At 38.5% G+C, this 19,107-nt stretch overlaps 1 protein-coding gene across 1 annotated transcript in view; it reads right to left on the bottom strand.

Annotated features, from left to right (window-relative positions):
• LOC124622125 (AP-5 complex subunit beta-1-like) overlaps nucleotides 1-19,107 on the bottom strand; it is a 135,680-nt gene that overhangs the window by 29,720 nt on the left and 86,853 nt on the right. Inside the window, exons 10-13 of the mRNA XM_047147738.1 lie at nucleotides 16,085-16,328; nucleotides 10,898-11,033; nucleotides 10,684-10,790; nucleotides 7,124-7,292 (exon numbers count right to left, since the gene is read on the bottom strand). Of these exons, the coding sequence (XP_047003694.1) occupies nucleotides 7,124-7,292; nucleotides 10,684-10,790; nucleotides 10,898-11,033; nucleotides 16,085-16,328 (656 nt within the window). The remainder of the gene's footprint in view (nucleotides 1-7,123; nucleotides 7,293-10,683; nucleotides 10,791-10,897; nucleotides 11,034-16,084; nucleotides 16,329-19,107) is intronic.

Below are 19,107 nucleotides of genomic sequence, written 5' to 3'. Positions count from 1 at the left end.
AAAATATTTGTTCTATAGCACAGCAAGTTGAAACATTTTCCCGGCTGGCACACAGATGATCTTGGTGCCACTGAGATGCTTTTGACATTATGCAATAATATAAGTGAAGTATTAACTTTATCTGCACTCTAATTATAGTATTTAGTTTTAAGTGCATACATTTTATAATTGCACTCAAATGGAATATTTCTGGTCATAAAATACGTTGTATTGGGTGGTTTATTGCCAATGGAAACTAATACGAAGTTGGTTGAAGATTAAATAACCATCTGCTCCTTCATTTTCAATGTTGTGGAACAGACAGTTGGATTCAAACTTTGTTGTATTTCTCTAGGAGATGATCTATGTATGTAAAGCATACCCTAATCTGAACTAAGATTGAAAAATGTTGGAACTCCACACAACACTGAACAATCAGCAAGGTGCATGTAATAGTTGATTCCACAGATATTTCAGAAGGAGTATGGTGCACTTTACAATAAAAACTGACTGTGACAAAGCTTCCTAGCGTTTTACAAGAATGTCGGCCAATTATGCTGAATACTGACCAATAGAAAATTCAAAAATATATTGGAAGTGTTTCACCCATTTTAAACAAAATTCAACTGATTTCGTGAGCCAATGTGTTACTTGGATGAGAGAGTAGATCACTATTTTACTCTACAAATTAATAATTTATCAAAACAATAGGTGAAATGCAGTGTGTGTGAAAAGGGAAAAGATAAAGTGATTTTATTTTCCAACATGCAACTGATATGATTCTTATTAATCACCCTGCAAAAGAAAGAGAAAAAAAATGTTTTCTCAGGATAATACAGGTGCCCACAAATCTGCTTTGGAAACTGAAAACTGAGCAATTTCAAGTATAAATCCTTGGAAGATCAACCTTGTTACACTTGGGAGATTGAACTTACTCACTAAAAAACCAGTGGACATAGTACAGGTTGAAAAGCAAAAAACTTAAAAAATTACATGTTCTTTCCACTTGAAAATAACCTTTCACACCCAGACCAATACCTTTTCATGTGACTCATGTACATCAGTTCATAGATGGTATGCCTACTACATTTTATTTCTCTGTGATGACTCAGCCTCTGTACAAGTTGTCTTGTAATTTTTGATAACACCAGAAGAACTAGATACAAGAAACTTTCAAGATTCAGAATGACTTTGGCTACAATGTCATGAATATTTAATAAAGAAAGGATCACATCAACTTGTCCAAAACTTTAACTAAAAGACTAAATAAAAGAGCACTGAGTCCAGGTGACGGATTGTCAGTAAACTGTTCTGTACAACAGTTGACAATATGTGTAACACACTACAGAATTCATGAAACAACAAGTTCATAAGATATTGCCTGTTGGTGTTCTTTGCAGGCACTCTGGCTGATGGCTACTTAACTGTTTTTCTTATATTTTGCCAAGACAAATGGCTGGCTCTGTCGAAGAATCACTGTTCGTTCACTGATTCATTCACTGACTCATATTGTTTTACATAAATCCCATAGTGAAGAAGAGCCTTAAGGGATGGAAAACAAGTCCATTTACATATCAACAGATGAATGGATTAACTCTATGTTACTTTTGTAAAGTAAAACAACAACCATTTGGGAATTCAGATTACTATCAACCAAAATACACAGGAAGAGAGCCAAAACTATCACATCCATAAGTGGCCACTAGAACATAAACAATTTCATTGTCCTTAAACAGAATGCTAACTACTCATAAGTTTTAGCTACTGGAGAAGTCACATGACTTGCAACATTCCTCCTCCCCCCCCCCCCCCCCTCCACATCCATCCATCTATTGTTCACCTCCCTCTTTTCCTCTAGTTGCATCTCCTGCTTGCTGACAGGGAGCATTTTTGTGTTTGTTAAAATTTGTGTCAAAAGAAATCAATTAATCAAATAAAAAAAACTAGGAAAGTAAAATGATAAAATTGTGTTTATATTCAGTTAGCATGACACATGATTTGCTGCATTAGTGGAGAAGTAGACTGGATTACTTCAATTTGTTCTTGCCTATCAGCAGCAGCCAATAGCTATGGACTGTGGGAAATTTTCCTTGTTAACACTATAGCAGCAAGAAATTGTTTCTGAACATTGTTAATATTACTGTCGGAGCACTACATGACATTTAAAAAAGAAACAGGAATTATTTCCTGTAACAGATAACATAAATCAATTAACAAAGAGGAACTAACCACTCAGTGTTTTACTATAGCCGATTTCACAACTTCAGATATGTGAAATGACAGATTCAAAATGCAAGACATAAGAGTCATTCAGAAAAAACATCATTTAGCTACACAAAAAGAAAAACAAATTTATAGGAAAAACAATTCCGTTACATACCTGGAGCTCAGCTCCCTTCATTTCTCTATGTAGTCACTGTCTATACTCTGGTCACGAGCTTCAGAATTTCCACTGCTCACACATTTCTGTTGCAGAGCTCACTCCTCTTCTCTTTTCAAGGTCAACTGGCTTCCATAACAACTGTTCTCATAATACTGTGAGTGGAGGTTGAAGGAAGATGCCCTTGTACACCTGGTATGCGGTCAAAATGAACTGCGAAATTTAAAATCTCACCGTGAGGTAAGGAGAGTTATTCGATTTCTGGACATTCAAAATTTAGTAGCAACTGAAAGCAGGATATGGTGATAATGCAAGGAATGAAATAACACAAGTGTTTCTCGAGAATACGGCCTATCTTGTCATCAGACTTGCAACTCACTCTGAGGATGGCCAGACAATATATGGCCGAAATATCACTGGAAGAAATTTTATTTGCACGGCTGAATACCTGAAATGTAATGGATTAATCATCCTCATCCCTCAAAAAACTGAAGAAATTCAAACAGACTCTCTCATACAAAAGCCATGGCAACCATCTTTTGGGATCGTAAATGTGTTCTTTTGGTGGATTTCACACTAAAAGGCACTATGATCAGTGCAAATCATTATTGTGAAACACTAAGAAAACTCTGGCAAGTTACCCAATATGAGAGGCAAGGAATGCTTTCTGGAGGAATTGTACTTCTTTAGAACACTGCCCATTCTCACACTGCTGCTGCAAATCAAGAATTGCTGGAGGATCAGTTTCAATAAGAAATTTTTGTTCACCTACCTGATAAAACCGACCTTGCTTTTAGTAACAATTTCCACACTTTCTCTAATCTGAAAGACTTTCTGGGCAGTAAATGTTTTGGAAGTGATGAGGAGTTGGAGAATGCAGTGGGCACCTGAGCTAATGAAGAGTATAGCATGGAAATTTTGAAGCTTGTGACCAGATACACCTGTTTAAATATAGAAGGTGATTATGTGGAGAAGTGAAAGAAGCTTTGTCTATGTAACCGAATTGTTTTTTCCGATCAATATTTTTACTTTGTATAACTAAGAAGTCTTTATTTTCTGGATGAACCCCATATTTTACAATCAAAGGAAACACAATAACAAAGCAGATTTTAATATAAAATTATCATGATATATTGAATGATTCTGAGTAATAAAATAACCACAGCAAGAAATAACAGCTTAGTTATATTAATAGTACATAGTTTTACAGGGTGTGTATGTGGACAAAGAAAAAAAATTCCCGGATTTCCCGGTAAAAAATACATGTTCTCCCGGGTGAAAATACACTTTTTCCGTGTTAAGTGACAGTACACTCTTCCTCGGCACTGTAAAACCTTTGAATGTTTATGGTTTTATATACCGACGTAGAATTTCCCAGCACTTCAGAAAACGAAACTCCTGGGAGGGGGTATTATTTTCGTATTACGACGGTATAAATTTGAATTCCACCAAACACCACACGTCCCTTTCCGAAGCATTGAAATCGAGATTGTGATGCGCATTTGTAAGACAGTCATAGCTCATGTCACTTGATCTCGCCTGCTGACAGCATAGGACACGTGATGGAGTCAGCCAATAGCAAGATCACTCTTAAGTAGCGCGAACACACAAATAAGAAAAGTTCATGGTTTAAATTAAGATACATCACACAAATGTGCCAGCAAAATTTTTAATAATGATGTTAATGTCTGATCTGGGCTCGAAATTCTTCTAAATTGTCGTCCTCAAATGGTTGACTTTTAAATGAGAGTCAAATGCTTTGTGATTTAAGAAATTCATCGTACATTCTCGCACACAGTTCATCTTGTGCAAAAGGAAATTTGCTTTGAACGTAACGTTTTTCAAACCACCATTTGCAATATTTTCCCGCGGCCTGTTAGAAATAGGTTCATTTCAGCAGTTGCAAGAGAGCGCCACATAACAGGCGTCACCGCGCTTGTGCTCCTAGGATGACGCAGGAAGCCCATATGTTCGTACGTGTAAAACATTAAAAGATCTTATATTATGTCATAAACGAAACAAGGCATCAGAAGGTACTTCAAGAGCATCGGAATTTCATGAACCCCACTAAAATGCATAATTCGGCTTAAAGTGTACATTCGTATGTCATATTCGGATGTAAATTTTCTTGGAGTACCAGTGCTGTATTATCTCATGTTTGGTTCTTTATTATGGTATAAAGCCATACATGCACTTGAAATGCAGCAAACAGTTGAAACCAGCCAAGAGTGCGAAATTAAACTCTTCATTTCAAATAAATTGACTGCCTAAGCAGAAAAGATTAATAAAAGTCAAATCTCTTTAGCAAACTGACAAAAATAACTTCATTGTTCTGTGAGGCGATTAATGCTTGACTGTCAGAAAAGTGGAAATAAAATTTGAAAGTAATAACACATTTTTGCCTTCCGTTACTAAGAGAACGTATTTTAATTCATTTGATAGCTCCCGGCGACAAAAATCCGTTTCATCATCATTTAACGTGAGAGCAATAAATGCAGACGAAACAACAAAATCACTGAACGTAAAGACGGGTCACATGGAGGCAACCCACCTCCCCACCACAACTCTGACTGCTCTGTACATCAGCCGCAGAACTACTATATTCCCGAACCAGGGCAATATTAGGTAGTGGCGCCCAGCCACTAGAGATAGGCAAAACTGTTCTTTTCAGAGATCGGATCAGAACTGTTCACTCCCTGAAATGAACTAGGTCTTTTTCATGACTCACCACTCATCCACAATAGAAAATAAATGGAAGGCACATTGCCATTTAAACTTGGTTTATTCCAGTACTATACCTGTATTTTGATCTTATTTGATCCTATTTAGAAGTAACACAGATAATGAGTAAGAATTTTGTATTGTTTATTGAAATTTCCACGATATGACAAAGTTTTTGATTATCGATTTATTTTGAACTATCTTGGTGTTTTGGGTGATCGGAAAATGTTGCAACTTGAGATTTACATTAACAATGTATTTGGCTATAATGTATTAAAATTTCATTAACTTCATACAAATACATCCCAAGCCATATATTTTTAAAGTGAACGTTTCCTTCCGAAGACGCCCAAAATCGCAAAATCCGTACTACAATTAGAAAAAAAATATAAATTTGACTGTAAGACCAAAGTGCTGCATATAGCCTTACGCAGAATAAAACAAGGAAAATATTGGTGTATCACATTTTGCGATACGTTTATTGGTTCGCTCGTAATTAAAGTGTAAATTCGAGTGTCCATAATAAAAAATCCTATAGTAAGAGGAGTCGTCAGGAACCTCATCTGATCAGTTTAAACAAATAAAAATAAAATAAAAACAAATGATGTATACATAACATAATTATGTAATATACATATCGGTATTAGTACGAAGAACAATATCCAGTATAGACGAACTCCGATGCAGAGGCGCTGAGTCAAGCTGGTCGAGCCACGAGCTGTATTGCTGCGTGAGCTAAGACCGCAGAGACCAGAGTGACACCTGAGTTGCTTTGCTCAACGCTCTGGCTAGAGTCGAGAACGGTGGGGTGAGCGTTGAGCAGGCGAGTTCCGAGGGTGGGGGGAGCGGTGAACGGCCACCAGTCACCCGCTCCGAGACAAATCGTCCGTTCTCTTGCGACCAGGTTGTTGCAAGTAGTTCTTATGTTCTCCGCTAGGAGGCACTCTGTCCTGTTGCTCGCATCAACTGCCCAGAGGGCAGGACGTGCGACTGAAACGATCGCCGACGGAGTGCGATACTAAGTTACGGTGCGCCAGACACTGCACGCGGCAGAGGAAGCACAGAGACGGCACGGCATATGTGAAACAAAATCCAATGGGGCACTGCACAATGCAGGCAGAAGCAGGGCAGAGGCCGGCGCTGGCTGTGTTGTGTGGCGTGCAGTGTGCTCTGACCAGCAGAGGCCCCGCTGACCTGCTCCGACTCTCTCTCTCTCCCTGCTGTGTGTAACGTTTGGTGCTACCGTTCTTTTTTTCTGAATCACTGATTGTTCACTCCTTTGAAAGATTCAACTCTATGAATCAGCTCAGGAGCGGATCCCCCATCTCTACCAGCCACACTTCGGTAACCAGAAGCGGGAGAAGGTACTACGCAAACACCACTAAACTGCGCATGTGCAAGAGCCCGCCTGCAACTGCTCAAACGACTCTAATTTAAACGGTTGTCGTATCACTCTCATCAGAGGCAATTTGTTGTTATGAAGCATTGCATAGTCTTCCTAAGCCTTCACCACACTGTCTGTTGGCAGACACTTGTATGAGCACTGTGTTTTGTTGTTGTAGACGGTGCATTTTCTTTGCAACTAAAGTTTTATTTCTCTCATTCATGTTTTTTTGCTGCAGTATTATTCTGCAGTAGTAGGATACAGTAATATCCTTAGTTAGAGTATTGGTTCTTACCAGTCAAAAACCACAAAAATTTAACTGAAAACCAAAACAATGAAAAATTCCCGGAATTCTAAACAATTCCCGGGTTTTTCCTGGTTTTCTTCCGGATGAAAAAATTCCCGGGTTTTTCCTGGATCTCCCAGTTGTCCTGGGTTGTATACACCCAATTTTATACTTTAATAGCCAATGTGTCACATCCAATCATTGTAGTGTGAATGTCATGAAACATTTGATGGGGTGCATTTCTTCTTTACATGCATCTTTACATGCAAAGACCTTCATTTCTTAAAGCACAGCCACCAAAACATTGTCTTTCACCACTCTACCTAGAGTATACACTACGGAACAATGAGGTTCAAAAAATACATGTATATACCTTTCTCTGACAAATCTTTGATTTCCATGGAGAATAAATTTGACTGAATTTTAGTTCCACATTTTGAAAGCCTCAGGATTGGTTTTTCCAGTTTCTTGAAAACAGAAGTTGGTTTGAAACTCTCTTCACATTCATCCGCATCCAGTGAAATTTGTTTTGGAACATTGAGCTGAAAAAAAGAAAACAATTCAAACAATGGAAACTCCAGGTAGGAATAACAATATAGAAAAATAGAGATTGCTATTTACCATAATGATAACACACTAAATTGCAGATGGGCCCAACTAAAAGACACTTACACATAAGCTTTCGGGCACAGCCTTTGTCGGAAAAAAAGAAAAACACACCATTCATTCATGTAAGCAAGCACACAACATCCACACATGAAAGGCAACTTCAGCAGTTCAGATCAGAGCGCAGCTATCACGTGGGATGGTAGCAGCAATCTGGAGTGGGCAGGGAAGAGGAAGGAGAAGGGATATCAGAGTAAACTGCTATTTCCCCTTCCCCTCCATCACACTTTATAGCTGCATTTTGGCCTGACCTGACTCGGTTAGCGGTCATTTGAGTGTAAGGTGTGTTTGCTTGTGTGAATGAATGGTGTGCTTTTCTGTTTTTCTAATGAAGGCTGTGGCTGAAAGCTTAAGTGTCTTTTAATTGTGGCTGTCTGCAACTAATTGTATCATCTTCGCAGGCGAGTGTGTGTGTGTGTGTGTGTGTGTGTGTGTGTGTGTGTGTGTGTGTGCGCACACGCACGGGGCATACACTTTGTGAAGCACATCAAGAGATGTGAGAATATATGAAAAAATATATTCTCATCAAGAGAAATATATTAAATGCACGAGCTAGCCAAATGACTGAGTGTCCTTTCACATCCAATAAAGTAATCAGAGATTGTCATTCATATTTTGAATGCTTTATGTTTAAACTAGCCCTGAAACAGTTACTTTTGCAAGTGAATATGAACATTTAATCAATCTATGAATATGTTATGGACTGAGTTTCACACCATCTTGTCCTGGGTTTCCAGACAACTATCCAAACTTCAAATAACTCTTGAATTAATGTTGATTAAGTGTAGCAAATTAAACTATATTCAATAAGGTATATGACTCCATGAAAATGTAACTCCATCGCATTATTAAAACTATGCTGGAAAAGGAATTAGACTTGATTCTGTTTTTCAGGTGCTGTGCACTACCAATTGTCCTATCCCAATTAGTCTGTGAGATAAATGTATTGTCCCTTAGTAATAATAATACTGAGTTATTGCCTCTAATGATAATAATAATAATAATAATAATAATAATAACAATAATAATGATTATGCATAACTGTGTTTTATAAAAGAAATTCTTCATTACTGCAGACAGCCAAGCAAAAGGTATTCTCTCAACAGAGAGAGTCACAACAGTATCTGTAAATGTAAGCACAGCACCACTGACCAATAATGAATGCAAAAATATAATAAAAATGTATTTTCTTATATATTTTTGACCAAAGTTCAGAGTTTTTATTACTTACAAAAGGGAAATAACTTTCATTTTAAATTTATCCCGTTTGGTTTTCTTTTATTGCTTTTCATAAAGTTATTCTTAGTTACCCCAATAGATGTGCAAATCGAAGGAAACAAATGTGTCAAAATGTGTAACAGACACCATACTGGCAAGACTTCCAATATCAAAGACTGGTCACATGAAATTACACAGCACGCCAATAAAAGGCAACCTGATGGCTGGCTTGCCCTCAGTATTTTCTTTGCTAGCTTCAATTATCTGCCTCTGCCTCTACGAAGTGAACTATGGCTGCCACTGGTGCTTACCTGGATCTGTGAGTGGACAGTAACTGCTGTGCTTTCAAATTTACTTCAAGACTAAAGTGAAGGGCCTGTTATCTGCATACCATGGAGTGATATAACATTTATGTAGAAAGCTTTTATTTGATGAGCACTGTGAGACATAGCTGCAACTGTGTTCAATATTATAACTGTAGTAAGCATGCACAGCAAAACTATTGTGTTTGGACATCATTACTTTCAATAAGCCACTATTACTGTTTGGTTTGGTTTTGTGGACTAATGAACGGTTTAATCTGTTGTTACAGAATGCTAATTTGTGTTCAATAAATGTTTGTTGGCTTTAAGTGCCAGTTACAACACTTAGAATTCAACACAAAACCTCCCATTCTGTGAAGTAATTAATACAGATAGCACAAAATCCAGCTTGCTCTATTCATACACAAGATCCAGACATCTGTAGGCAGTGGAGCTCATAATTACACATGAAGGGGCTACAAAAAAACAAGGAAATTATGTCTGTTAGTAAAAGTGAATATTTTATGAGCTGTACACTGACATACAGGTAGTGATGTACTTGTCATAATAAATACCTATTAGGGCATCATTTCCTCTAGCACACAGAACTGTAAAGTATGAAACATAGCACTCTGATACTGCAGCTCAGCACCAGACATTAGTCGGATTTCAGCTCTCCAGTCTAGCATGCTATGAGGAAATGATGTATGTATCATGACAAATGCAGTATCACCTAGACATCATGGTGCACCACATATTCATTTTTACTAATGAACATAAATGCAACTAAGAATTTTTCCTCTTTCTGTACACTGCTTTAGTGTATTATCTATTGCATTGGATGTTTTCTGCTTTATTCATTGTGTATATGACAGAAGGTACACCATGGTTTCCTAAAACTGATTCTGTTAAATATTTCACAGATGTTTTCAGCAACATTCCTCCCCTGTATCCCTGACAAAAACCAAGCTCATACGTGCATGTGGACATCAGACTTTTCTCTTGGTAAGCAACTTTGCATCCACTTAAAGGTACATTTTACCCTAACTTTTTCTTAAGTATAGTGCCTGTCATCAACAATACAAATGTTAGCTGTCCAATAACCTCACCATACACCCATTTCTCTGTTAATGTTGATTCTTCATGCCAATGGGTAACTAAATTTTGTGTTGAGTGACGTTGAATACAATATAGTGAAAATAACACAACAAAAACTCTACTTCATGCCTGGAATATGACATAACACTTTGAGAAAAGTGGATACATATTATGTAACTGTAAAAACATACAAAATGATGGGTAGGACAAAGGCAAAAACTGGAGCAGACAATACTGCATTATCACACCCATGTTAATTTTCTGCCCCCCACCCACTAACACACCCACACACACACCTACACCCACAAGGCTCCTATCCCCTATCACTGAAGTACATGAAAAGTGGAGGGGGGAGGGGAGGATGGAGGGGAGGATGGAGGGAAGGGGGAGGGGGGAGGGAGGGAGAGAGAGAGGGAGGGAGGGGGGGAGAGAGAGAGGTGCAGACAGCAGCACAGTATGTATATCATTCCATGCTTTCAGAGGGAGAAACAAAAAGAGCTCACAAAATGAACTATGGAGAATGTGGAGAGGACATACGTAATTAGGCCCAAAGAACGTCAAATGAAACATGTGTAATGATAAAGATGATCAGAACAAAGAAGTGACAAGAATCAAAATAAATTTCCATACAACTAGAATAGTAATTTACCTTTTTAGCTGAATGACTTGCCATTATAGCATAATAGATCTGTGCTCTGTCTTGCAAATCAATATCAGTGCTCCAGGCAATTATTGATCTCAATACTTCACAAAGTTCTGAAATAGAAGTGAAGAGTAATGTTACAACTATTAATTAAATAAATGCACCAAAAAATCGATGTACATCTTGACAAATTAACAACTTATGGGCTACAAATACTCACCAAAGTAAACTTCTGCAGGGTCATATTCCATCATTAAAAAGTAACACAATGACAATATCGCATGACCTGAGGACCAAGATAGAGCACTGCAATTTTCTTGGTTTACTATATGTTTCATAAGATATAGTAGAATTGTCTGTAAATAATTTTTAAAAAATGTTTAGAGTATAACAGATAAATTAGATGAGATTTTTCCAACAAAAGTTTGGTACATTATCAATATTAATAACTATACTTTAAATAAATGTTACCTGCAATGTTTTTTAGATTAAATGTATACACAGTGTAGTAATATGAATACAAAAATATGTCCTGAAGTGATTAGAATGTTATAAATTAAATAGAAGGGTACCACACTCTATAAAAACAACATTTAATGTTCGGTTTTTTCTCGGTACTTGCTGTCCAGATTTTGTTACTGAGATTCATGTCTGTACAACAGATTGTGACTTCAGAGAAGTCATACTGTGACAGTGCAACAAATCATCACTCCAAGTCTCATTTTATATTCACACATAATCGTCTTCAAGAGATTGTCAGGTTGCATTTGCTAAAACGATGCTGCCACAAAAATATGTACAATGGGAGTATAGCACATCATGTCTTATGAATAAGACATTTACCTCCTGCAAGCTTTTAAAATTTCTTGAAACACAGTGGCAGCTGGTGATTAGGTGCTAATGTGCTACAGCACACTGTAATTGTCACACTTAAATTATGCCATTTCTCTTCAAATGCGAGCTGTAAATCACATTACAAATACACCTTTTCTCTTGGAATGCATGCTGGTATACAAATAAAACGGATGAAAAAATGTGTTGTAGCATTCTGTCCATGATAATTATAAACCAGTGTTGAGTGCTGAAATGATGGTGAGCTGCACTACAATCAACTCTAAGAAGGGACAAAGCTCTCTGTTTTCGGCTGTGCCTGTTCGTATGTGGCATCATACCTTCCGGCTACGTTGCTCACAGCACCAAGTCAATATTTTTCTTTGGAAGTGCATGTAAAGTATTGTGCAAGCAACATGGCAAATCCACTTGATGATCTGATAAAGAGGCCCTTTTCCAGTATATCTTAGAAGGAGAAAGCAAGTAGAAGAAGGCAGAAGCTCCTTTGAACTCCTAGAATATTTTGCCCGAGTGATTCGCAAAAAAAGGTAAGTCACTCTCTAAAGGTACATACAGTGGTCAGGTGCTCCAATGGGCAATTCATTGGCTTGTGTACAATTGCTGGTGCTGTCATCTTTCTTTTTATTTTTATTTTATTCCTTGCAATGTTAAACTATTAATTATAAAATTATTGCAGCATAAATATACAAAAAAAGATATGCACTATTAAATTGTTTACATAAATTTTGCTTCAGAAAAGTATTTTTTATTTGAAGGCCAAGAGTAAAAGTATTAAATTATTGTGCAAGTATGTAAGAGTCAAAGCAGCAACAAACACAACATAGGCAAGGTGTTATGGGTTAACTGTGATTCAGAACCAGACTGGTCAGTGGACTTCGTCCCTCCCAAGTGGCATGACATTTACAGCTGCCAAGTCTCTGGCCAGTGCTACCTCAACAGATAAGCCTCCAGCCAATGACTTGCCAGAGAAAGTGCGTTACACGTGCCAACATTTGACATAAATAATGACCCATCAACAGTAATAGGTAACTTTGGTGGTAAACAGGAACACAGCTGAGACTTAACAGACAGCATTTTGCAGTACTGCTCCCTCTCTGTTTTTGACAAGTAATGACTGGGACTCCATCTAACGCCGAACAGATACACCACAGAGTATTCTGCCACCCACCAAACCCATGCAATGTCCTTGTCTATTCCCAGTCCACCCCTGCTCCCAAGCCCCTGCCTTAGGGATCATATTCCTGCAATAGACTTTGATGTCTGCCACCACCACCACCACCACCACCACCACCACCACCACCACCTACACCAGTCCAGTCACAGGTGTCACCTATCCCATCAATGGGAGAGCTACCTGTGAAAGTATGAAAGCAATCATGTGATCTACAAATCAAGATGTAACAACTGTGCTGCTTTCTACATGGGCATGACAACCAAGATGCTGTCTGTCCACAGGAATGGCTACCCACAAACTATGGTCAAGAGGCAGCTGGACCACGCAGTTACTGAACATACTGCCCAGAAGAATGTACTTCTCTTCAATGACTGATTCACAGCCTGTGCCATCGGGTTTCTTCCTACCAACACCAGCTTTTCTGAACTGCACATGTGGAAACTCTCCCTGCAGTACATCCTACATTCCCATAACCCCCCTGGCCTCCATCTACTCTGATCCCTGTCCTCCACCCACCTATCCCCTTCCCTGCCATGGGTCCACCACCACAAAGCTTTCTATTCCACCATCACATCCACTGGTCTTTTCTCTCCACTACTTCTCTACACCCCCCCCCCCCCCCAGCCCCTCCCAAACCCTCCAACTGCACCTAGCAGCCATACCCTGCCCCCACCATGTCCCTGCATGCTCCTACAAGCAGCACTACACTTTCTCTCACCCCTATCCTACTATCCCCCTCCCTCCCTATCCCAGCCTCCTCCTTACCCCCACACCACCCACATATTGCTTTCCCATCAGGCGCAGTTGCTATAAGAAGCCTGACCTCAGTGCCCAGACACATTGGGCACGTGTATGAGAGTTGCACTTGCGCGTGTGTTTTCTACTTCAGAAGAAGGCCCTTTGGCCAAAAGCTCAAATGTATGGTTTTGCACAGTGAGTGCACATAATTAAATAGCGCGTGCCTCCATGGCCGGCCTAAAGAGGACACCTCACACTGGCACAGATGGCACACCAAATGCTGCACCATGTGCAAAACAACCATATATATAAGCCAGTGTGTCAGATCCTAGACCACTCTAATGTTTAAGTGACTACTGAATACTTCACTGCAGACTGTGCCTTCATGTATTCCCTGATTTCGTGTGTTATACTGACTACAATGTCATTCTCAGAGACTTAGTATTTTTCTTTATGTAGAGACAAATTAAAAGTTGGTTGGTGGTAATTCTGTTATTGTTTGTGCAATGTTAGAGTACACAGCAGTTTTTGTTGTGCCTGCCTCAAACATCTCTATATGAGTAGTAATCTATCCTTTTCATAATATTAACAAATCTGGAACACCTTTTCATTTACAAGTTAATATCAAACTGGTTTCAAGTATGTACATGTGTATAAAATAAGTTCATATGGTAATTCTTAACAATGTAGGAAGAGAGAGAGATTGCCACTTACTATAAAGAAGACATGTTAAGTTGCAGACAGGCACAATTAAAAGACACTTACACAGATCTTTCGCATACAGCCTTCATCAGCAAAGGGAAACAGAGAAACATACAGCATTCAAACACACAAGCAAGCACATCTCATGCACACATAACCACCAACTGCTGCGGTTCAGGCCACAATGCCATTCTTGCCTGAACTTCCTGAGCTGGTGGTCATGTGTCCATGAGGTGTGCTTGCTTGTGTGCACGAGTGGTGTATGTTTCTCTGTTTCCCTTCATGTTAAGTGTCTTTAATTGTGCCTGTCGGCAGCTTAATGTGTCTTCTTTATGGTAAGTAGCAATCTATCTTTCCCTACATTGTTGATATTTCTACATGGAGTCTCCATTGTCACATAATTATTAGGTTGTTGTAGCCATGTATGATCAAACAGAAAGCAGTTTACAACATTTATTTACAATGATTTATTTACAATAAATCCTTGAAGCTCCTCTTAAACTTAACTTTATTAAGGGTTAAACTTTTTAGGGGTGATGGTAAGTTATTGAAAATGTGTGTTCTCAAAGCCATTCTTCAGGAACAAATTATATGACTTTATATCCTTCTATCAATTATTTAAATTTTTAGCACTGATTCCACAAATTGAGCTGTTGATTTGAACAAGATATATGTTGTTAATGATAAATTTCAGTAAGGAATAAATATACTCAGAAACAGTAGTTAGTGTCACCGACATGCTCATGTAGTGTAATGCGTAACATGCTAGCTTGCGAAACAAGAAGATGAGCCACATCTACATCAAATCCACATGATAGATAATGCACTGACCAGTCTGAGTGTGGTTTTTAGGTGGTTTCCCCTACATTCATTTAGGCAAATGCTGTGCTGGTCCCAATTTCCACAAACAGTTAAAATACAATCACATACAGAGGAAAGTTTACATTGTTCACAGATATTTGGTACACACGACTTCTCTCCCTGAGGTTATTTGCAACTGTGGAATTAAATAAATTTGTCAGATCTTGAGTGCAGCGGACTACATACTAGACAGGATAACCCAGAAGCAGAACAAGAAGTCAGTAGCCCCAGTCCCTCAAATATGCCTCTGAAGGACATCCTTGAATTTATACCATACCTTTATCATTTTCTTACTGGTCACCCCAGTGGCAGTGCAAACAGCACATAATGTAGTCCACATAGGAAAATGCTCTGGTTTATTTAGTGACTGGAGAGTAGTAATAAATTCAATCTTTTTAACAGCGTGCTTCCAGGTAATCTACTGAGTTTCTGTTTCCATTTATGCACAATATTTCAACACCTGACTGAGCCATCTTTTTCATGTGCTACTAGTTTTGCTGTTAGGTGTACTCACTGCCTGGACTCCAACCAGATTGGTTGGATTCCAGGCAAAGAATATGCATAACAACAAAACTTGCCGCACCTGAAGAAGACAGATGGGTCGGTCATCAAAATATTGTGCATAAAATGTACGGTTGAGTTCAAGCAGCAAGTACATCTAACAACAAAATTCACAGCACCTGAAGATAACAACTTGCCCAGTCATCAAAATATTGTGCAAAAAATCGAAACAACAACTTGGCAGAACACCTGGAAGCATTCAAAACGTAACTAAAAGGAAGACTATAGAATAAAATTAAAGATGATATAAGAAATTGAAAAGATACTGAATACGGATTACGAAGATATTATCCCGATCTGTGATGAGTAATAATTACAAATGAGAAACACATACAAACTTTAAACTTAGGTTTTCTCATAAGTAAAAAAGGTTCCCCCTATTAGTGCCATTATTTTGGGAACTACGCAACAGAGCTTGCTCAAATCTTCAGCAGCAACAACAGAAACAGAGAGGATACTGAGGAGGACATGCATCTCAAATACAGTAATGACAATCACATGAAAAGACAGAAGCATCACCTTCACCCACTCCATCCCCTTCTCCGATTGACGAAGAGCAGCCCAGAATACTGACACCAAATGACCTAATGTTGTATCTTCCGTGTGCACAGCTCCTGGAGCAGGTTGTGTGGTAACCTGCACCAGCAGTGAGAGCAGCTCTCTGGGAACAGCACTTTCAGGTCGCCGGTCACGCATTTTCTCCTCAAGGCTGAGTGCAAATGGGATGAATGTCACATCATCCTCCACCACAGAAGCCACCAAACTGAGAAAGAAAAAAAAATTGTAATCAGTAAAAATAAACCAAGAATAGTTTATAGAGATTACTATTTCAATTAGTGTTATGCAAAAACTGGCAAAACAGGAATGCTAATTTGGACATCATTAGAGACAATTTAGTATTGTTCACATTTTTTTGTGTGGCTTAAAGACCTGGCTGAATGTGAGCTCATTATCAATACCTTGGTTTTGACAGAGAGATGGAGAGGGTTATGTTGCTGAAGGTGCCAGTACAACATGTAACAAGATTAGTTTTAGGAAATCTTGCAGTACCTTATGTCATATACACAATAGCTAAAACACAAATTTTCCACATCAAATAGTATCAAGTACAATTACATCCAGAACAACAGCACAAAAACCTTTTACAGGAGTAGAGGCTGCCATTACACACGGACACACTTTCATAACAAAGACAAATGATACTGCCGTAACAATGAAAACTAATTAACTTGTTATTGCATGTCTATATGGTCCTGCGCATGCAGTAAGAACATCTAACAAGTGAATCTTACTCACTGACCCTCTTCAGTTTTCTTCACACTTACAGTACACTGTGACAAAAGTCACGGGATACTTCCTAATATCCTGTGGGACCTCCTTTTTCCTGGTGTAATGCAGCAACTCCACACGTCATGGACTCAACACATTGGAAGTCCCCTGTAGAAATATTGAGCCATGCTGCCTCTATAGCCATAGGTAATTATGAAAGCGTTGTTGGTGCAGAAGTTTGTGCACGAACTGACCTCTTGATTATGTCCCATAAATGTCTGATGGGATTCATGACAGGCACTCTGGGTGGCCAAATCATTTGCTCAAATTGTGCAGAATTATCTTCAAGCCAATCGCAAATAATTGTGGCCCAGTGATGTGACGCATTGTCATCCATAAAAATTCCATCTTTGTTGGGGAACATGATGTCCACGAATAACTGCAAATTGTCTCCAAGTAGCTGAACATAACCATTTCCATTCAATGATCAGTTTGGTTGGACTACAGAACCCAGCACATTCCACGTACACAGCCCACATCATCATGCAGCCACCAGCAGCTTGCACATTGTCTTGTTGACAAATTGGGTCAGTGGCTTCAACGGGTCTGCATCACACTCGAACCGTCCACCAGCTCTTACCAAATCGAGACTCACCTGACCAGGCCATAGTTTTCCAGTCATATAGGGTCCATTCAATATGGTCATGAACCCAGAAGAGGTGGCGCCATACTCAAGTTACGGCAGATGCAGCTCGTATTTAAAGGCTCTAAGGTGAAGCCACCCCAAAATAATATATTAAAAGAAAGTCCCAATAATGTATTAGAGAATTTAAATTATCAGAACACATTCTGCAGATTTCCCACATGGATTTAATTAATGTTGGTCACTGTCACAAAACTATAACACTTATGTTTCAAAATTAAATACTGAAAACATTAAGCATGAAGTGAAGCTAACACACACCATGTTAAAGATCTCTTCAAAATACATCTTATAGTACGATTCGTTGAAGTAAACTCTTGGGCAGCATTATGTTGGTGGATAAATAAAACACCTATAGATTTTATCTTGGAGTTAGCTTTTGATATTATTTAGTAGTTGATTATGAAACAGAAAGAAGATACAGTACGTAAACGTTTGGCTAGAGTGCGATAAACCCCCCCCCCCCCCCCCCCCCCCATGAAATCTTGGTTGTCGTGACAGACTGATTTGTAGTGTGACCAAGATCTAGGTTAGTTCTGATCGATAACTGTCACAGCTTTCCACAGTATGGAAACCACGAGCCATGCCTGAGTTACGGGTACCATTACATCAGCTTAAAGGATTCGAGTAGTTAGCATCAAGCACATAATTATAATCAATTGCAGCATCTGTCACTTATACATGCGTCCACTGTTTTGTACATTTTTCTATTAGCCAAATCGACAGTCCACTGCACTGTTCCACATATTGCTTGATCATAGATTACAGCAGTTTTAGGTTGTTTTATAATCAGTTTCCTTAAATATATTGAACTTGTATAGCACTGTCTACAAAAAAACGAATGTCCTGTCATTGCAAAGCCCTGGTTACATTCTAGCTAGCAGCAACACTATTTTTTACATTTATTCATATTCTATATTTATTATAACGTGTAAATGTCATTTACAAATAAGAATTACTTTTTTAAAATAAAAGTAACATGCTGGGGACAACCACCTAGAAAACGCAAACATAGGTGGTGGAACGCAAAGTGTGATGAAGCCATTGAGAGAAGAAAGCAAGCATGGGACAAGTTCAGTAGCTACAGAAATTCAGAAACATGGAAAGAATTTCACGAAGTTCAGAAACTAGCATCGAAGGAAATCAGAAGGGAAAAACGAGCATATGACAATAACAGACTAAAAGAAATTGAGGAAGATTTCAAAAGAAATAACACAAGAAATTTTTACAGAACTTTCAAAGAAAATATTAAGGGCTATCAACCCCCTAGCCTCTGCTTCCGAAGAACAGATGGATCCCTGGAAACAAACACAAAAGAAAACTGTAAAATTCTCAAACATTACTTTGATAAACTTCTTATTGCAAAAAACCTACAGGAAAATTAACATTCCAAAAGACCACATCTAATGCCGACTCTGATCCACCCACAATAGAAGAGATAGAGGAAATCATAAAACAAATGAAAAATAACAGAGCTGCCGGAGAAGATGGTATTATCGCCGAGATCTGGAAACTCCAAGATGAAAACATCACCAAAAAAATCCATAAGATTATCTCCGAAATTTGGATC

The sequence above is a fragment of the Schistocerca americana genome, chromosome 7 (assembly GCF_021461395.2).
Source record: "Schistocerca americana isolate TAMUIC-IGC-003095 chromosome 7, iqSchAmer2.1, whole genome shotgun sequence".
Taxonomy (NCBI): Eukaryota; Metazoa; Arthropoda; class Insecta; order Orthoptera; family Acrididae; genus Schistocerca; species Schistocerca americana.
The sequence above is the reverse complement of the archived record's forward strand: the minus strand, read 5'-3'. Positions and strand labels throughout refer to the sequence as shown.